This window comes from Sus scrofa, chromosome 2 (genome assembly GCF_000003025.6).
Source record: "Sus scrofa isolate TJ Tabasco breed Duroc chromosome 2, Sscrofa11.1, whole genome shotgun sequence".
Taxonomy (NCBI): Eukaryota; Metazoa; Chordata; class Mammalia; order Artiodactyla; family Suidae; genus Sus; species Sus scrofa.
Window position 1 is genome coordinate 57,377,891 of NC_010444.4, and position 22,330 is coordinate 57,400,220.

The window sequence follows — 22,330 nt, forward strand, 5'->3', positions numbered from 1 at the left end:
AAGTCCCCAGAGACCCCATCTCTGCCACACCTTGGTCCCCTGTTTAGCAATTAAACTCCGAGGAAAGGGAGCCTCCTGCAAAGTTCTCTGCTCACCTCAGCTGCTCCAACAAACACATTCTCCCAGGAGCACATGGAGAGGAAATCTGGGGAGTGAGGTCAAGAGACTTAACTCCTCTGTGCCCCAGTTTCCTCATGTGCAAAAGGGACATAATGATGTTCACCACAGGTTTATGACAGCATTATGCTGAGTAGACAAATAAGTCGTTTCCCCCGGTAGACCCTAAGAACCATAGTTACTATTAGTGCCACGGCCCTCTATTATCAGCAGCCTGAAAACCAAAAGCAGGAAATGCTTTCCTGTGGCTTATTCCAACTCTCAGAGCCCAGTTCTGTCCTCTCTCTTCTCCCTGCATGCAACCAATGTATTTTCTCCCAAGAAAAAATGATTTATTTGCAAATGTGTCTAAGAGCTTGTGCTTATTTGTGGATACAAATAATACCAATAGTTCAAATAAAAATGTTTAAAAATAAGTTATCAAATAATACATCAAATTCTTCCATCTATGCTTCAGTCTTAATCCCCAAAAGGAGAAACAATATTGATAATTTTCCTGTTTTAGCAATGGAAATGACAAAATATGGCTATTTTTGCTAGAAGATTGTATAAATACAGCACTTTCATGTGTATTTTCTATGCGTTAGGCACTGTGAAGACACCAATAAACAAGTCTTTAACACTTTCTTAGGCCAGTCTCCCTTTATTCTTTGAAGAATATATACTTTAATAAACCTTTATTAAGTTTTCAGTTAATAGGGTTAAGGGTGAGCACTATATAAGAGAAATTTATTAGGTTATTTTTTTGTCATCTGGAAGCATTTCATCTAAGACACTAGTCTGAAATAGTATATTAAAAAGAAAGTTGTGATATATATGTATACTCATGAGGAACATAGCAGGGTGTATGGCATAAAGTAGTCTTTGAATCAATCATAGAAATTAGCATTTATTGTTAAGGAGTTCAGCTCAGAGCATTCTCTAACAGTAGAAGAAAATCCACTTTTAAATAATTAGTGTTATAATCCCAGAGCTTTCTTCTATGTAGTGCTTGAGTTTACAAAGTTCTACTTCCTATTTTAATGTATTACACAAAAGAATCAGTCTAAAAAAATTGGGGGGTGGGGAGAGCTGGTATTTCACCAGAGGTAGAAATTACTGATTTTAAAAAGTCCTCCCCAACTCTTTAGGTGTCCTAAGTCTCATAATTAATGAGAAAAACCTAAACTCAGATCAAATAGATTATATACCCAACACCACAAAGCCAGATCAAATAGATTATATACCTGATACCACATAGCCAGGAGGTGGTGAAGGATACCCTGGCCCTTCAGGGCTGGTTGGCAATCCTACAACGGTCCAGCCCCTTCCTCAGGGCTCCCATCACCTCCCTGTTCCTCAAGCTATAAATGAGAGGGTTGAGCATTGGAGTAAGGACCGTGTAGAAGATAGAGACCACCTTGTCATGGCTTGGGGCTCGGTAGCGCCTAGGTCTCAGGTAGATGAACATGGCTGCCCCATAGAAGAGGGACACAGCTGTCAGGTGGGAGGAGCAGGTGGCCAGAGCCTTTTTACCAGCCTGAGCAGAACGCATGTGCAGCACAGCCTTCAGGATGCGAGCATAGGAGGCCACGATGATGGAGAAGGGAAGAAACAACATGATGACACAGCAAACAAATATCATGTTCTCAAAAATGGATGTGTCTATACAGGCCAGCTTCAACAAAGATAACATTTCACAAAAGAAGTGGTCCACCTCCCTCAAGCCACAGTAAGGAAAGGTCATTACTACCACCATCTGTGTGAAACCATCTATGATCCCAAAGGCCCAGGAGCTCCCAACAATCTGGAGACAGACTCGCTGACTCATGAGGATGGGATAGTGAAGTGGGTGGGTAATGGCCACATAGCGGTCATAAGCCATGAGTCCCAGCAAGAGCCCTTCAGATCCCACAAGACAGACAAAAAGACCAATTTGAATGCCACAGCCCACAAATGAGATGTACTTCCTGCCCGAGAGGAAATTGACTGCCATCTGGGGCACATTGGTACAGACCAACATGAGGTCCATGAGGGAGAGCTGACTGAGGAAGAAGTACATGGGTGTATGGAGTCGAGGATCTATGTAGATGAGGAAGATAAGGAGGATATTCCCACAGATGGCCACCATGAAGACTATCATGACTGCAGAGAAAAGAACTAGGTCAGCAGGACCGTGGGAAAAGATGCCCAGGAGGACAAAGTCATCTGTGGATGATTGGTTCAACCATATCTCCATGCCTCAGCCAGTGTTCCTGGTCACCTGAAAACATGAACAAAAAATATTGGATTGTCTGGAATGTATTTATTGATAGGAAAAATCATAAGGCCAATAGAGAAAAGAAATGATTTGTACCCAATTTTTTTTTAGGAACAATGAAATCTTAGATATAGAGAACAAACTAGTCATTACCACTGGGGAGAAGGAAGAAGAGAGGAGCAATACAGAAGTAGGGGAGTAAGAGGTACAAAATATAAGGTATGAGATAAACTACAAGGGTATATTGTATAACAGTGGAATATAGCCAATGTTTTATAATAACTTTAAATAGACATAACCATTACACATTGTGAATTACTATATTTTACAATAATTTATATACAGTAAGTATACTTCAATTTTTAAAAAAAGAACAATGAAGTCTTTAGTTTTGGTAAGACTTTTAAAGTAACCCAGGATCAGAGCCTCAGCAGAAGTTTACTGATAAGCATGTTACTGCTTACTAAATTATCTTAGTAGAAATTGAAGAGCTGTCTTTTTTTTTGGCTGTACCTGTGGCCACTTCCTAGGCCAGGGATTGAGCCTGTGCCATAGCAATGACCACATCAGATCTTTAAGCATTAGGTCACCAGGGAGATTCAAAATCTTTCTAATAATATCTTCTACATGATTTTCTGAACTATTTACTCACTGCATGATAGAATTTCCAATTAATTTATTTGGAGCATGTCAATGAAAAGGGATTTCTCTTGATTTTGATCAAAAATTTTTTTTTAACTTTTTCTTTTGTTTTTTATTTTTAATTTTTTTATTACACAAATGAATTTAACACATCTGTAGTTGTATAGTGATCACAACAATCTGATTTCACAGGATTCCCATCCCACAGCCCAAGCACATCCCCCCACCCCCAGACTGTCTCCTCTGGAGACCATAAGTTTTTCAATGTCTGTAAGTCAGCAAAAATTTTTTATAAAATTGTTATGTGGGAGTTCCTATCGTGGCTCAGTAGTTAACCAATCTGACTTGGAATGAGGTTGCAGGTTCGATCCCTGACCTTGCTCAGTGGGTTAAGGATCTGGTGTTGCCATGAGCTGTGGTGTGGGTTGCAGACGCAGCTCAGATCCTGCGTTGCTGTGGCTGTGGTGTAGGCCGGCGGCTACAGCTCTGATTGGACCACTAGCCTGGGAAATTCTATGTGCCACAGGAGTGGCCCAAGAAATGGCAAAAAGCCCCAAAAAAAACGTTATGTGGAAGGGAACCAGAGACATGGCTTGATTTTACACTGACAAATTTCCAATCAAGGAATAAAAATAATGCATACTGAAAAAGACAAAACTCCCTGGATAACAATATCTGAGCCCAAAGAAAATAGAAGGATAAATAATTATAAGCAACTGAGTGAAAAGCATTACCACATATTGAACACAACTCTTTTGGCCTCAGACACTCACCAGATGAACATTGTCTTTATTTTCAAAGATGTTTCCACTTTTTAGTTTTCTCCTTCTTCTTCTTCTTCTTCTCTCTCTCATCAGCCTCCTTCTAATTCACTTGTCCCTTTGTTCATCCAGGGCTGTACTATTCAGGGCAAGTATTTTCATGATTTTGGAAGTAGCATAGAATGCAGAATTTTTTCCCTAAATTGGTATTAGCTATCTATTGTGGCATAGCAAATAGTCCATACTCTATACATTGAAACAAAATAGGAAATATTTATTAATTCACAGTTTCTGTGGGTTCAGGAATATGGGAAAGCTTAGTTGCCTCTGATATTATAGCTCACTCACATGATGTTACCATGAAGCTGTTGGCCAGGCTGCAGTCTTCTCAAAGCTTGTATGCAGGAGACTCCACTCCAAGACCACTCATGTGGCTGTGTTAGGGCTTGCTCCCTTTTCACAGGGCTGCTTCACAGGTGGCAGTTGACATCTTCCAGTGTGAGTGATGCAAGAAGGATTGAGAGCACAAGCACCCTGCATAGAAGCCAGAGTATTATAACATTGGAAGTAGCATCCCATCAGCTTTGCTGAATTCTATTCATTGTAAATGAGTCACTAAACCCAGTCAACATTTACTGGGAGAGGAACACACAAAGGCATGAATACCATGAAGTAAGGACCAATGAGACCATCCTAGAGGCTGACTACCTTAGCCTTTCAAGTTCTCTCTCAAACTTGACTGATGGTATAAATAAACTGGACCCTTATTAATTTTAACAAGTGCTCTTGTCATAAAGAAAGATGGTGATTTGCACTTTGCTTAGAAAATAAATAATCAAAGATGTTGTGTTTGTCAGTCTATTTCTCATCTCGTGAGAAAAGACAGAGTGCTCTTTCCTATTCTAGTGATAGGCAATACATATCAGTAAAAATAGACTATTTGTTGCATTCTAGAGTACTCACATTCGTTTTTCATTTGACATCAACTATGACATCTGCAATGAAAAGCACAGTGGTTTTATTAAAAGAGACCCTCTTTTATAGATGAGAATGTCAAGGCTCTGAGGAGTTGACTTATTGCCCAAGGTTGCATGGCTAGTAAATGTATAACCAAGACTCAAGAAAGGGCCCTAATAATCTAAGTATCAGGTACTTTATATCAGGTTGTTCTTGTACAAAAATATTCTTAAAGGGCAAGTTATGTTATCTTGGAGAAGTTCTCAGTTGGAAGTTTCCAAATCCCTTTTCTCTAATTCTTGGCTCATTCTGCAGCTGTTTGACCCATAATATGGACTCTTAAAAATCAGAGATTGTTTTGTTCAAGAACAGTACTGGCTTCCTGCCAAATGCAGCTCTCATTATTATTACATTAATCAGGAAAGGAGGCTATTTGTTGAGTGGCTGTAATGCCCTAGCAGCCTGTGAAACAAACCAAAATCTAAGCCTGTAAATGCCTCAAGGTTAAGAAAGCAAACCCAGAGTTCCCACCATGGCTCAGTCAGCGGAAATCAATCTGACTAGGATACATGAGGAGGCAGGTTCCTTCCCTGGCCTTTCTCAGTGGGTAAGGATCAGCTTTGACATGAGCTGTAGTGAGGGTCGCAGACACGGCTTGGATCTGGTGTTGCTGTGGCTGTGGTATAGGCCAGCAGCTACAGCTCTGATTAGACCCCTAACCTTGGAACCTCCATATGTCATGGGTGTGGCCCTAAAAAAAAGAAGGAAAAACCTAAGGACAACCATGCAGAAGTTCCCAGACCAAGGACTGATCCAATGCCATGGCAATAACCTGAGCCACAGCAATAACTGAACCACAGCAGTGACACCAGATCCTTAACCCACTGAGCCACCAAGTAACTCCTCTTATTTTTAACTGGTTCTCTATTTTTGTTCCTTGTATTACCACTGTATTCAGAACACCACTGTTTGCCAGCATTCATGCAATGAATGACCTGAATATATTAGTAATTCACTGCTAGATTCCTTTCTATGAGGGATAGTGAATGAAAATAATAAATATTTTCAAGTGTTTACAAATGATAAGTAAGTTCTTTGCAAATTCCTGATAGTCACATCTAGGAGATATTTATGTGGGATGTATCAGTCATTCACTTTACCTCACTTTTAAGGCAAAATAAGGAGACTCCATGGAACATGCTCTTTGTGCAAAGACACAAAGATGGGTCTGCCCAGATCCATGACCATGGACGCAGGCTGCTAAGCTCCATCCATAGAGAAGGGAGTACATGTGACTCATGCTGCAAAAGATACGCCTGGTTGTTCTTGACACCAGTAACACCCAGGTGAGATGTTTTTGGCAGTGGATTCTACAGGAGGAAATTGCTGTTCCTATAGCCTTTAATCTGCCTTGGCTATATTGAGACTTAACTGACCATCTGAAAAATCAGGTTCCCCAGACTTTATGGCATAAATCCTCCTGTTCAAAGAATACTCAGCCATACCCTCTGCATGTAGAGGCTCTCTGCTGTATGTACTTTTAGGAAGATGCACTAAATACCCCTTCTTCCTCTTTACACCCTATACTAAAATACAATGTTGTGGATTAATGACAATTATCTCTCCATCCTGGAGGTCTCCCTTGAACTCTGACTCACATCCACTGTGCACTCAACATCTTTCTTGGATGTCCAATGGGTTTATCCTGCTTAAAGTGGCCAAACTTCTTCCCTGGAGAAACACATGTTCTCTCTTCCTAACAAAGTTAATAACGGTTATGTCCACTTGCCCAGGAAACAACCATAGTGTGTCTTTGACTCCTCTCCTTTTCTTCCACACATCCCAACATCAGAAACTCCTTCTGGCTCTTCCTCCAAAATATATCCCCTGACCACTTCTCACTCCTGCCTATTCCTCCTGGCCACATCATCATTATTGCTTTTCTGCAAAATGGCAATGGCCCCTAACTAGACTTGCCTCCTTCTTCCTTTCTTGCTTCCACCACAGTCTATTTGTCACATAACACTGGAGTGAACCCATCTCCATAAGAATAAAAGACAAAATATTAAAGAATAAAGAAACATTTTCATCTGGCTGCCCCCCTCCCCACCACTTCCTAGACCTTTCATTTTGCTCTCCCTGTAATTCCCTCCACACAAGTCTCACTGTTTCTTCCACAGAGCAGGCAGACACAAGCCTTTCTCTTACCTACTCACAGAGGACTCTTCCAAGATATGTTCCCCTTTGTTCCCTCACCTGCTTCTCACCTTCTCATCCAGGCCTTCCTCAACATCAATTTAGAGTTGAAATTATTTTTTTTCCTCCTCATTCCTTCCCTGCCTTTGTTCCTCATTACACTTAACACCATTAGGCATGCCACATCTGATTCATATAGATATGCTTTATTCCTAATTTCCCAACTAGAACCTGTTTTCTGAGGCCACATTTGCTTATAGTGGTATCCCAGAATCTTAGGACAATGCCTGGCATATATTTTGTTCTAAGAAAATATTTGTTGAATGATTATTTGTCTTATGTAAAACATCTCAAGAAATTATTCTGGCATCTCCCATGCTCATTTATTGCTCTGTAACATCATATCTTTCTCTGGGTGTTTAGTTAATGACTTTATTTTCCTTCTTAGAAATGACACCATAAAACAAATCACCTTTTGGGCACAAAGCAACTCTATATTCCCTGTCTGCCTCGCCTCTTTACTTGCAGCTCTCTCCACTCATCTTTTTGTCTTCCTTCTATAGAAAACTTTTAACTCATGACTGTGCTCCAATCCAGACAGAGGGAAAGAGGAAAGAAAAAGGTCAGTGAGATATTAAGGTAACAAAGAGAAATGTGGATCAAAGGAATAGAAGTAGAAGAAAGAGTGAAGAAATACATAACACTAGAAAGTATATGCCCACCCTTTCACCCACAAAAAGAAAATTAAAACTAGGGAGTCCCTGGCAGCCTAGTGGTTAAAGGATTCAGCATTTTCATTGCTGTGGCATAGGTTCAGTCCTTGGCCTGGGAACTTCTGCATGCCATAGGCGAGGCCAAACAAACAGAGACATAAAATGGCAAGAAGAGAAATGCTGATAAATAGAAATGGAGAAATGGCTAGCAATTAGTAAAAGATGCAGCAAGGAGGAGAGAAGGAGGTGACAGGAAAAAGGCCCTTTCTAACCTTTAAGTGGGTTCCCTGGGAGAAAAAATATTCACAGATACCCTGTGGAGATTCCAAGGTCAAAATCATTTCATCCTCTTTCCTTTGTTTGCACTTACTGGGTCCGAAAGAACAGTGAGAAGCCTTCCAGCTCTGACCTCATTCCTCAGCACCCCGCCCCCCGCCAACCTCTCAATCAGGCTGTGGATGTCTGTGTCGCCTTCAGCCACCCTAGCTCAGACAGGGGGCTCAGAAAGACAACAGCTTCCTCTTAGCAAAAGGAGAGAGGGAGACAGTGGACTTAGTCAAAGAGATGGTGGTAGGCAGATGAGGACACAGCCAGGATCTGTGTATCTGAGCCCATCCTCTGATGCCCGTCCTCCTTCTATGGGCTGCCTCTCAACCCAAGTTGCAGAACTGTCTCTTGCTGCCCATGCAGGTACTTAAGATGGAAACTGAGAGATGAAAGCAAAGCTGTCAAAGCTGTGAACTCCTAGGGGAGCCCATAAACTCCAGCCCTGGAGAAGCCACTCCCAAGTTTACAATTAAAGAAAAACAAACAGGGAGCCTGGGGACAGGATGTGAAGAAGGGCCAGTAGGGACAGTGTGAGAATCCCTGGTCATAGGAGGGGCACGGGGAAGTCAGAGCACAGGAGGCAGAGGGGGGGGTGTGGAGGGTAAGTTTCTTAGTGTTCTATCCCACCACCACAGACATATTTCAATATTTCCCTAATGACCTCCATGGTCCACATGGAGTCTCTACCTGTGACTGCCCCAAATGGCTCTCCCTGCACTATGCCATTCACACCTGACCTTTACCTGTCCTGTGAAGTCAGCCTACTTCTACTGGGGGCCTATGATAGGCAGAGCATTGGGTCAGATGTTGTGCTTGAAGCAAAGGTGGAAACTGATCAAAATCCTGCCCCTCCGAGTGAGAGGGAAAGAAAAACACTCACTTTCAAGAGTCAGATCATGGCATGGGACCTGGGTATCTTCCCAAACTCTGCCAGATGTTTATCTAGGCTTCACTGTTTCTGTGAACAGTTATTTATTATGCCTCTCATCCAAGTATAATCATGGAAGCATTCCCCTTCACTCTCAAGAGTGTTCCAGGTTGGATGATGAGCTTTACATTTACTCTATTTTTGGCTTTATGTCCCAGAGAATCTAGTTAATTTTACCAATGGCCAAGATGGTGGCAACTTACCTGCCAAACAGCTAAGTCACCAAACTTTTTTGTTTTTTTCTAAATCTTTATATTTTTAGGTGTCTTTAGTATAAGGTCTGACAGTGATTTTGTTTATTTGTTTGTGTGTGTGTGTGTTTGTTGTTTTCAGAAATGCAAAAACCTCAATTAAGCTTTGATTGCCAAGGTATCCACTCAAAGAGGGCTATCTACAATATACACATTGCCAGCCGCATAATTAGATAGAGTCAATCAGCCTCTTCCCACTGAGGCCCCTTTGTTTTGTTTGTTTGTTTGTTTGTTTTACTGTTTTGCTTTTTAGGGCCACATGTGTGGTATATGGAAGTTCCCAGGCTAGGGGTTGAATCAGAGCTGCAGCTGCTAGCCTACACCATAACCACAGCAATGCAAGATCCAAGCCCTGTCTGCAACCTATACCACAGCTCATGGTGGCACTGGATACTTAACCCACTGAGCAAGGCCAGGGATAGAACCCACATCCTCATGGTTACTTCATAGTGGGGTTTGTTACTTCTGGGTCACAACAGGAACTCTGAGGCTCCTTTGTTTTTCAGACCTTGGTTAATTTGAATAATTGGCTATCTGGGTGGCTTATTTTTTTTTCCTCCTCCTGTGCTATAAATCCACACTGTTACATTTTAAGTTCACTAATAAGGAGTGAGTCTCTGAAGCCCTAGGCCCCCACACTTGACCCTAATAAATGCAGGACCCCACGCTCCTGCACTCACTCCCTTTTTCTCTCTTCTTGCTATCTTGCTGTGTGGCCCCAGGTGTGTTGTGTAATTTGTGTAACTAATAAACCTCCATTTTTTCAGTTTCCTGATGGCTATTGATGAAGGGTATGTTGCAATCATAATAAGAAACACAAGGGCTGGTCCAGCCACAGCACTGGTTATTGATAGGATGAGACCATCACAAAGCAGTATCATTGTTATAGCTTTTTTTGGTTATATATCCCTTTACTTGCTCTTGCTTTCAGATCCTGCAGCTGGAGGCAAGGAAACACACTCAGGGGGATACTTAGAGGAAGAGGTAGGAAGACCAGGAAGCAAAGAAGGGAATTGGTTTATAGCAAATTGGTTTTTGGCTCATTGGCTGTTGAAGACTTAGAGCATTTACCACTTTCTCACTTTTAAACCTTCTCCTCTTATCCTCCTTAGACACCTGATGTTTTTTCATGTCCATACTTTTGCTCAAGCCATTTTGCCCCATTGGAAATTTTAGCTGACCCTCTATATCTCTGGGTTTTGCATCTGTAGAGTCAAATATTCAGACAGAAAAACTCCAGAAATTTCCAAAAAGCAAAACTTGAATTTGCCATGCACTGGCAACTATTTCGTACCAGTCTACATTGTAGTAGGTATTATAAGTAATATTATGATGATGATTTATACTACATGGGAAGATGTGTACAGGTTATGTACAATTTAATCATTTTTAAAAAAAGGACTTGAGGAGTTCCCGTCGTGGTGCAGTGGTTAACGAATCCGACTAGGAACCATGAGGTTGAGGGTTCGGTCCCTGCCCTTGCTCAGTGGGTTAAGGATCTGGCATTGCCGTGAGCTGTGGTGTGGGTTGCAGACGTGGCTCGGATCCCGCATTGCTGTGGCTCTGGTGTAGGCCAGTGGCTACAGCTCCGATTCAACCCCTAGCCTGGGAACCTCCATATGCCACGGGAGCGGCCCAAAGAAATAGCAAAAAGACAAAAAAAAAAAAAAAAAAAGACTTGAGCATGCGTGGATTTTGGTATCCACTAGGGGAGAGTCCTAGGTATCATGGATAACAAGGGATGACTATACTATATCTGTTTCCTTTAATCATCTTCAGTCATTACTAATTCTCCAAGATCAAGCTTGGGCCCATCTTCTCCTTTCGAACTACCCCCAAACTCAATCTTACCATGACTTCAGTCTTCCATAAATGACTACAAGCCTACTGTCTATATCTTGGACAACATATACTGTATTGCCATGTGACATCTCCTTTACAACCATTCGTTATACTGAACAGGCTCAAGTTGATCTGGTACAAACAAGGGAACACATTTCTCTTTGTACAACCTCTTTTTTGAACATGGCGTCTTGATTCTTTCTTCCCTATATTTTCTTGATATCTCATGCATATTCAAGAATTGAGGGGTAAGACTAAATTTCATTCACTTAGGTATTCTAAAGTCAAGTCAGAAGCCAGATGGTGGAGGAGTAAGAGGTCATGCACACCTCCCACAAAGACATCAAAAAAAAAAAACCACACATCTACTTGTAAAACTACTCACATAGAACATCAACTGAATGCTGGCAGAAGAACTTAAACCTCCAAAAATGACAACAGACTCCTGACATAACTGGGTAGAACAAAAGAAAAAGAGAGAGAGAGAAGGAATCAGGATGGGACTAGCTTTCAAAAGAGAGAGAGAGAGAGAGAGAGGAGAAAAGGAACCCGCCTCCTTGGAAGCCACCTAACTGATGAAAGAACAGTTGAGTTTGTGGGACCTCAAAGTCACTGAGAAAAGCGCAGCAGCTGGACTGAGAACAGCAAAGCAGAGTGAGAGCTGTGGGACCTCAAAGTCAAAAAACACAGCAGCTGGACTGAGAACAGCAAAGCAGAGTGAGAGCCACACAAACCATCTGAACCACTGGCCTGGACACCACAGACTGAGAAGCTCAGGCAGGGGCTGGGCACTGAGACTCAGGCTCCAGAGGTCAGTCCTGGGGAGGGGACTGGGGCTGGCATGAGGAGCTAAGGAGCAGCGCACCACAGGCTAAGGAGGGGAATGCCACAGCAGAAGGAATCCTGGAGAAGGTCCAGACCTGCAGGAGAGACAAGTTGCCATTGTTGGGGAGGGGAGAGGAGGAGGGGAGGGCTGCCATAGGAAACTCCCTGCTCTGGAGCATGCACACATCCATGGTCTTAGAGGGCGGGGCAGCTCTGTGGAGGCTACAGGGGGCAAGAACCCTCTTGCTCATTTAGAGGAGACTAGGTGCTTCTTGTGCAGGCTACCAGTGACCAGGCTCTTATTGTGTGGACTAAGGGCTTAAGGGGGCTAAGTGTGATGTGGTCCCTCTTGCACTATCTACAGGTGGCAGGGACAGACTGTGGCAGTCATCTCTGAGGCCAGAGGTAGGCGTGGCTCACCACCACTGGGGCCTGTGAATGGGCTCCACCTGTGACCCCAGTCACCTCAAGGGTTGGCAAAAAAGAAAAAAAGAGGGCACTGCAACCAAGCATCATATGCTATTGCTCTCACTCTCCTGGGAACACACCCACCCTGCAGCTGCCACTGCCAAAGCCTCTGGTTGGCGGCCAGACACTTGGTCACTGTCCCAAGATTCTACAACTAGGAGCAACTGGTACAGTACCCCTGTGTGGGCTAAGTGGGACAAAGTGCTTCTTGTGTGGTCTGCAGGGGCAGGGACAAAAGACTGCAGTTATACATGATTTCAGAGGTGGGTGCGGCCCACTGCCATTGGAAGTACCTGAACAAAATTCACTTGCAGCCCCCTTCACCTAAAGGGCACCACAGAGGAGGGCATTATGACCAAATACCACCTGTCATGCTCTTGCACCCCTGGGAACACACCCACCCTGCTGCTGCCACTGCCAAAATTTCCCGGCAGTACCCACATGCCTGATCTCTGTCACATCCCAGGATCCTGCCACAAGGGGCACCCTGTACAGCACTTCATATGTGGACTAAGTGAGATGGATTGCTTCATTCATGGTCTAAAGGTGGCAGGGGCAAACCACAACAGTTACCACTGACTCTAGAGAGGGTCATGGTCTGCTCCCAAAAGGGGTCCCTGAACAGGCACCACCTGTGGTTCCAGTCACCTCAGAGGAGGGTATTGCAATCAAACACAAGCTGTTGTTGCTCTCACTCCCCTTGGAACTCACACACCCTGCTGTTGCTACTGCCAAAGGCTCTTGCCACCTTGAAGACCTGCCTAGAGCTTATTACCACTTCCCAGGGCCCTGAAACTATGAGTAGCATGTGCCACCTTCCTGTAGATACTTGCTTCTGTTGAGAGCCCAACAACCAGGCACTGGCTGCTGGCCCTACCCATTGCCTCCTTCTGCCTGAAAAAAACACTGAGCATCCTGGAAATAACAGCCTGCTCACACCAAAGAAAGAGACAACAAATATTCCATCTCCCACACCAAAAATAAATAGTAACCCCCCCCAAAAATACAAAGGGTTATTCTTGCATAGAAGTAATCTTATAAGACTACATTTTGGCTTCCCTAAACTCACAGAAAAAGAAAAACTAAAGCAAGATGAAGAAGAATAGAAACAAGTTGAACCCAATCAGGCCCACACCAAGACATATTATAATAAAAATGGCAAAAGTTAAAGATAAAGAGAAGACTCTAAAGGCAGCAAGAGAAAAGAAAAGTATTGATTATAAGGGAACCCCTCATAAGGCTATCAGCTGATTTCTCTACAGAAACACTACAGGCCAGAAGAGAGTAGAAAGATATATTTAAAGGGATGAAAGGAAAAGATTTGCAACATAGAATACTCTATCCAGCAGGAAAATCATTTAAAATAGAAGGGGAAATAAAGAATTTTTCCAACAAACAAAAGTTGAAAGAATACAGCAATAATAAACCCATTCTAAATGAAATACTGAAAGGGCTTCTCTAAACTAAAAAAAAAAGGAGAGAAAAAGATAAAAAGAAGAACTAGAATGGAGGAAAACACAACTGGAAAGCAGTCACTCAAATAAGCCAGTGTACAGATCTAAATATGAAGATGTTAAGAAAAAAAAAGACATCAAAATCATACAATATGGGCAAGGAAAGTAAGAAATTATAGATTCTTTTTTATTTTAATGATGTGTTTGAGCCTATATGACCATCAGGCAAAAGCAAGCAGATAGAGAAAGGGTTTAATGTGCTTAAAAACAGGGCAACCACAAATCTAAACTGAACATTATATTCGTAAAAAATGAAAAGTAATCAAGCAAAAAATAAATGGAAACCATCCAATCCAAAAAAGAAAAAAGAAAAGGGAAACATAAATCAACTGGAAACAAGGTTTAAAATGGCAATAAATAAACATCTTTCAATAATCACCTTAAATGTCGATGGACTGAATGCTCCAATCAGAAGACACAGGAGTGGCAGATTGGATACAAAAGCAAAAACCTTCAATCTGCTGCCTACAAGAAACTCACCTGAGGGCAAAGGACACATATAGATTGAAAGTGAGGGGATGGGAAAAGTTATTTCATGCCAATGGACAAGACAGGAAACCAGGAGTTGCAATACTCATATCAGACAAAATAGATATTTAAACGAAGGCCATAAAGAAAGACAAAGAAGGGCATTATTTAATGGTTAAAGGTTCCATACAAGAAGAGGATATTACAGTCATCAATATACATGCCCCTAATATAGGAGCACCCAGATACCTCCAACAAATACTAACAGACATAAATGGAGAAATTGATGGGAATGCAATCACAGTAGGAGACCTTAACATGCCACTCCTATCAATGGACAGATACTCTAGACAGAAAATCAATAAAGCAACAGAGATCCTAAAGGACACAATAGAAAAAATAGAATTAAGCAACACAATCAGGACATTACATCCAAAAAAAAATCAGAATACACATTCTTCTCAAGTGCACAAAGAATATTCTCAAGAATTGATCACATCCTGGAGCACAAAGCTAACCTCAACAAATTTAAGAGTATAGAAATTATTCCAAGTGTTTTCTCTGACCACAATGGCATGAAACTATAAATCAACCACAGGAAAAGAAATGAGAAAAAACACACTACATGGAGACTAAACAACATGCTTCCTAATATCCAATGGTTCAATGAGGAAATCAAGAAGGAAATGAAAACTTACCTGGAGACAAATGATAATGAACACACAACTCAAAATATATGGGATGCTGCAAAAGCAGGGTTCAGAGGGAAATTCATAGCAATACAGGCTTTCCTCAAAAGAGAAGAAAAATCCCAAATCGACAACTTAAGCCACCACCTAAATGAATTAAAAAAGAACAAACTGGGAGTTCCCGTCGTGGCGCAGTGGTTAACGAATCCGACTAGGAACCATGAGGTTGCGGGTTCGGTCCCTGCCCTTGCTCAGTGGGTTAAGGATCCGGCATTGCCGTGAGCTGTGGTGTAGGTCGCAGACGCGGCTCGGATCCCGCGTTGCTGTGGCTCTGGCGTAGGCCGGTGGCTACAGCTCCGATTGGACCCCTAGCCTGGGAACCTCCATATGCCGCGGGAGTGGCCCAAGAAATAGCAAAAAGACAAAAAAAAAAAAAAAAAAAAAAAAAAAGAACAAACTAAACCTAAAGTCATCAGAAGGAAGGAAATCATAAAGATCAAAGAGGAAAACTATAAAATAGAGAATCAAAAAAAAAACCAATTAAAAAAACAATCAAACCAAGAACTGGTTCTTTGAAAAGGTAAACAAAATTGACAAACCTCTGGCTAGACTCAACAAGAAGAGAAGAGAAAAAAACACAAATAAATAAAATAAGAAACGAAAAAGGAGAAGTCAAAACAGATACTCCAGAAACACAAAAAACCATGAGAGAATACTATGAACAATTTTATGCCAACAAATTTGACAATCTGGAAGAAACGGACAAAGTTTTAGAGACAGCCTGCCAAAAATGAATCAAGAAGAAATAGATCAGGGAGTTCCCATCGTGGCGCAGTGGTTAACGAACCTGACTAGGAACCATGAGGTTGCGGGTTCAGTCCCTCCCCTTGCTCAGTGGGTTAACGATCCGGTGTTGCCGTGAGCTGTGGTGTAGGTTGCAGATGCGGCTCGGATCCAGCATTGCTGTGGCTCTGGCGTAGGCCGGTGGCTGCAGCTCCGATTCAACCCCTAGCCTGGGAACCTCCATATGCCGCAGGAGCAGCCCAAGAAATAGAAAAAAAAAAAAAAAAAAAAAGAAGAAATAGATCAACTGAACAGACAAATCACTAGAAATGAAATTGAATATGTCATAAAAAACACTCATTACAAATAAAATTTCAGGACCAGATCACTTCACAGGTGAATTCTACAAAACATACAAAGATGAACTCATACCCTTCCTCCTTAAACTTTTTAAAGGGTTGAAGAAGAAGGAACACTCTCAAAGACATTCTATGATGCCACCATCACCCTAATTCCAATATCAGACAAAGATAACACCAAAAAAGAAAACTATGGGCCAATATCTCTGATGAATATAGACGCAAGAATTCTCAACAAAATTTTAGCCAACCAAATCCAACAACATATAAAAAGGATCCTACAGCACAACCAGGTGGGATTCATCCCAGGTTCACAAAGAAGGTTGGACACACACAAATCAATCAACGTCATATGCCACATTAATAAAAGAAAAGTCAAAAACAACATGATCATCTCAATAGACGCAGAAAAAGCATTTGACAAAGTTCAACATCCATTCATGATCAAGACCCTCGCCAAAGTGGGTATAGAGGGAACATACGTTAACATAATCAAAGCCATTTATGACAAACTCACAGCAAATACAATACTCATTGGAGAAAAGCTGAAAGACTTTCCACTAAAATCTGGAACAAGACAAGGATGCCCACTCTCACCACTGTTATTCAACATAGTATTGGAAGTCCTAGCCACAGCAATCAGACAAACAAAAGAAATAAAAGGCATCCAAATAGGAAGAGAAGCTGTAAAACTGTCACTCTATGCAGATGACAGGATACTATATACAGAAAACCCTGAGGACTCAACCCAAAAACTACTTGAACTGATCAACAAATTCAGCAAAGTAGCGGATATAAGATTAAGATTCAGAAATCAGTCACATTTATATATACTAACAATGAAATATTAGATAAGGAATACAAAAATACAATACCTTTTAAAATTGCGCCTCACAAAATCAAATACCAGGGAATACACCTGACCAAGGAGGTGAAAGACTTATCTGCTGAGAACTATAAAACATTAATCAAGGAAATCAAAGAAGATACAAAGAAATGAAAATATATTCCATGTTCCTGGGTTGGAAAAGTTAATATGGTAAAAATGGCCATACTACCCAAAGCAATCTACAGATTCAATGCAATCCCTATCAAATTACCCATGACATTTTTCACAGAACTACAACAAACCATCCAAAAATTTATATGGAACCACAAACGACCCAGAATTGCCAAGAGAATTCTGAGAAACAAAAACCAAGCAGGAGGCATAACACTCCCAGACTTCAGGCAAAATTACAAAGCTGCAGTCATCAAGACAGTGTGGTACTGGTACCAAGACAGTGTGGTACTGGTACCAAAACAGACAGATAAACCAATGGAAAAGAATAGAGAACCCAGAAATAAATTCAGACACCTATGGTCAATTGATCTGTAACAAAGGAGGCAAGAACATAAAATCAGAAAAAGACAGTCCTTGCAGCAAGTATTGATGGGAAACCTGGACAGCTATGTGCAGATCAATGAAACTAGAACACACCCTCACATCATGCACAAAAATAAACTCAAAATGGCTGAAAGACTTAAATGTTAAGACAAGACACCATCAAACTCCTGGAAGAGAACTTAGGCAAAACAGTCTCTGACATCAACCTGATAAATGTTTTCTCAGGTCAGTCTCCCAAAACAACAGAAAGAAAAGCAAAAATAAACCAATGGGACCTTATCAAACTGACAAACTTGTGCACAGCAAAGGAAACCATTAAATAAAACAAAAAGACAACTTACAGAATGGGAGAAAATAATTTCAAATGATGCAACTGACAAGGGCTTGATCTCTAAAACATACCAACAGCTTATGCAACTCAACAGCAAAAAAGCCAATGACCCAATTGAAAAATGGGCAAAAGACCTGAATAGATATTTCTCCAAGGAAGATATACAGATGTCCAACAAGCACATGAAAAAAAGGCTCAACATCACTGATTATAAGAGAAAGGCAAATCAAAACTACCACAAGATACCACCTCACACCAGTCAGAATGACCATCATGAATAAGTCCACAAATAACAAATGCTGGAGGGGGTGTACAGAAAAGGGAACCCCCCTGCACTGTTGCTGGGAATGTAAGCTGGTACAACCACTATGGAGAACAGTATGGAGGTAGCTTAAAAAACTATACATAGAACTACAATATGACCCAGCAATATATCTGGACAAAACATTCCTTGGAAAATACACATGCACCCACATGTTCGTTGCAGCCCTATTCACAATAGCCAAGACATGGAAACAACCCAAATGTCCATTGACAGATGATTGGATTAGGAAGATGTGATATATATACACAATGGAATACTACTCTATCAAAAAAAAGAATAAAATAATGTCATTTGCAGAAACATGGATGGAACTGGAGTGTTGCCAGAGGCCAGCTCCGGTAGCCAGGGAGTATACATCCTGATGAGGAGGGACACGGCATCAGTGAATGTACAACACGGAGACAGCCTCTTTGTCCCTTCTTTCAGGGTGCTGGACTGCTCAAATTTTATTGGCATAAGTGGTTGATTATATAGACAGCTTTTTGCTACAGATTATATCACAGTGTTAAAAGTACATTGGTTAACTATTACATGGTATAGCAGCTATACATCATGTTTTAAGATCTTTGTTTTAATCTAACTTAGTGGGTACAGTTTTGGGCAATTAGGTACAATACATCATGTTTTAAGATCTCTATCTTAACTAAACTTAGTGAGTACAATTTAAGGGCAATTAGGTCCAATACATTGTGTGGAAAGGAGGAGACAGTACAAATCATCCCATGGCCAGCCAGTCTTTACAATTTGAAGAGTTTACAGACACAAGAATTTGGCATTCACAAACCTTGTTTGTAGACTGGTGCTTATCTTCAAAGAGTTATGGCAGGGAGATAGTGTAAGTTAATATAAACCACTTAACTAAACTAGCTATCACTTAAAAGCTCTAAAATCAAGGACAAAACTCACAGCTAGGTTTTTTGGATAATATATGTCCAACCTTTATGGATCTCATTAAAATCCTAACTCTAAAGTTTACTATATTAGTTAATAGATAAACACTATGTTTTTTTTTATTTTTTATTTTTTTTTATTTTCCCACTGTACAGCAAGGGGGTCAGGTTATCCTTACATGTATACATTACAATTACAGTTTTCCCCCCACCCTTTCTTCTGTTGCAACATGAGTATCTAGACATAGTTCTCAATGCTATTCAGCAGGATCTCCTTGTAAATCTATTCTAAGTTGTGTCTGATAAGCCCAAGCTCCCGATCCCTCCCACTCCCTCCCCCTCCCATCAGGCAACCACAAGTCTCTTCTCCAAGTCCATGATTTTCTCTTCTGAGGAGATGTTCATTTGTGCTGGATATTAGATTCCAGTTATAAGTGAGATCATATGGTATTTGTCTTTGTCTTTCTGGCTCATTTCACTCAGGATGAGATTCTCTAGTTCCATCCATGTTGCTGCAAATGGCATGATGTCATCCTTTTTTATGGCTGAGTAGTCTTCCATTGTGTATATATACCACCTCTTCTGAATCCAATCATCTGTCGATGGACATTTGGATTGTTTCCATGTCTTGGCTATTGTGAATAGTGCTGCAATGAACATGCGGGTGCATGTGTCTCTTTTAAGTAGAGCTTTGTCCGGATAGATGCCCAAGAGTGGGATTGCAGGGTCATATGGAAGTTCTATGTATAGATTTCTAAGGTATCTCCAAACTGTTCTCCATAGTGGCTGTACCAGTTGACATTCCCAGCAGCAGTGCAGGAGGGTTCCCTTTTCTCCACAGCCCCTCCAGCACTTGTTATTTGTGGATTTATTAATGATGGCCATTCTGACTGGTGTGAGGTGGTATCTCATGGTAGTTTTGATTTGCATTTCTCTTATAATCAGCGATGTTGAGCATTTTTTCATGTGTTTGTTGGCCATCTGTGTATCTTCTTTGGAGAAATGTCTATTCAGGTCTTTTGCCCATTTTTCCATTGATTGATTGGTTTTTTTTGCTGTTGAGTTGTATAAGTTGCTTATATATTCTAGAGATTAAGCCCTTGTTGGTTGCATCATTTGAAACTATTTTCTCCCATTCTGAAAGTGGTCTTTTTGTTTTCTTTTGGGTTTCCTTTGCTGTGCAAAAGCTGGTCAGTTTGATGAGGTCCCATGGGTTTATTTTTGCTCTAATTTCTATTGCTTTGGGAGACTGGCCTGAGAAAATATTCATGATGTTGATGTCAGAGAGTGTTTTGCCTATGTTTTCTTCTAGGGGTTTGATGGTGTCCTGTTGTATATTTAAGTCTTTCAGCCATTTGGAGTTTATTTTTGTGCATGGTGTGAGGGTGTGTTCTAGTTTCATTGCTTTGCATGCAGCTGTCCAGGTATCCCAGCAATGCTTGCTGAATAGACTTTCTTTTTCCCATTTTATGTTCTTGCCTCCCTTGTCAAAGATTAATTGACCATAGGTGTCAGGGTTTATTTCTGTGTTCTCTATTCTGTTCCATTGGTCTGTCTGTCTGTTTTGATACCAGTACCACACTGTTTTGATGACTGTGGCTTTGTAGTATTTCTTGAAGTCTGGGAGAGTGATGCCTCCTGCTTGGTTTTTGTTTCTCAGGATTGCTTTGGCGATTCTGGGTCTTTTGTGGTTCCATATAAATGTTTGGATTGTTTGTTCTAGTTCTGTGAAAAATGTCATGGGTAATTTGATAGGGATTGCATTGAATCTGTAGATTGCTTTGGGTAGGATGGCCATTTTCACAATATTGATTTTTCCAATCCAGGAACATGGAATATCTTTCCATTTCTTTACATCTTCTTTGATTTCTTTGATTAAGGTTTTATAGTTCTCGGCATATAGGTCCTTTACCTCTTTGGTCAGGTGTATTCTGAGGTATTTGATTTTGTGAGGTGCAATTTTAAAAGGTATTGTATTTTTGTATTCCTTTTCTAATGTTTCATTGCTGGTATACAGAAATGCAACTGACTTCTGAATGTTAATCTTATATCCTGCTCCTTTGCTGAATTTATTAATCAGTTCAAGGAGTTTTGGGGTTGAGTCCTTAGGGTTTTCTAGGTATAGAATCATGTCATCTGCATACAGGGACAGTTTGATCTCTTCTCTTCCTATATGGATGCCTTTGATTTCTATTGTTTGTATAATTGCTGTGGCTAAGACTTCCAAAACGATGTTGAAGAGCAGTGGTGAGAGTGGGCATCCTTGTCTTGTTCCAGATTTGAGTGAGAAGGCTTTCAGTTTTTCCCCATTGAGTATTATATTTGCTGTGGGTTTATCATAAATGGCTTTGATGATATTCAGGAATGTTCCCTCTATACCCACTTTGGCGAGGTCTTGATTATGAATGGATGTTGGACTTTTCCAATGCTTTTTCTGCGTCTATTGAGATGATCATATGATTTTTGACTTTTTTTTTGTTAATGTGGTGTATGATGCTGATTGATTTGCGTATGTTGAACCATCCTTGTGAACCTGGGATGAACCCAACCTGGTCATGGTGTATAATTTTTTTGGTATGTTGTTGGATTCGGTTGGCTAAGATTTTGTTGAGAATTTTTGCATCTATATTCATCAATGATATTTGGCCGATAGTTTTCTTTTTGGGTGGTATCTCTGTCTGGTTTTGGAATGAGGGTGATGGTGGCATCATCGAATGTCTTCGGGAGTATTCCTTCTTCTTCAACCTTTTGAAAGAGTTTAAGGAGGATGGGCACCAATTCCTCTTTATATGTTTGATAGAATTCACCTGTGAAGCCATCTGGTCCTGGACTTTTATTTGTAGGGAGTGATTTTATGACCTCTTCAATTTCATTTCTAGTGATGGGTCTGTTCAGTTGGTCTGTTTCTACTTGATTCGGTTTTGGCGGGCTGTAAGATTCTAGAAAGTTGTCCATTTCTTCCAGATTGTCAAACTTGTTGCCGTATAGTTGTTCATAGTATTCTCTTATGGTTTTTTGTATTTCTGCTGTATCCATTTGTCTCTATGTTATTGATGTCTGTTTTAGTCTTTAAGATTTCTTTTCTTGTACTAATTTTGGGATTTGTCTGTTCTTCTCTTGCTGTTTAAGGTGTATGGTTGGTTGTTATTTGAGTTTTTCTTCTTTACTGAGATAAGATTGTATTGCAATAAACTTCCCTCTCAGAACTGCTTTTGCTGTGTCCCATAGGTTTTGGATTGTTTTGTCTTCATTGTCATTTGTTCCTAAGTATCTTTTAATTTCCTCTTTGATTTCTTCAATGAGCCATTGGTTGTTTAG

At 40.8% G+C, this 22,330-nt stretch overlaps 1 protein-coding gene across 1 annotated transcript; it reads right to left on the reverse strand.

Moving 5' to 3' along the window:
- Window positions 1,388–2,335, reverse strand: LOC110259610 (olfactory receptor 2V2). The gene has a single exon (XM_021085086.1). It carries the CDS (start codon window positions 2,333–2,335, stop codon window positions 1,388–1,390), a length of 948 nt encoding a protein of 315 aa, XP_020940745.1.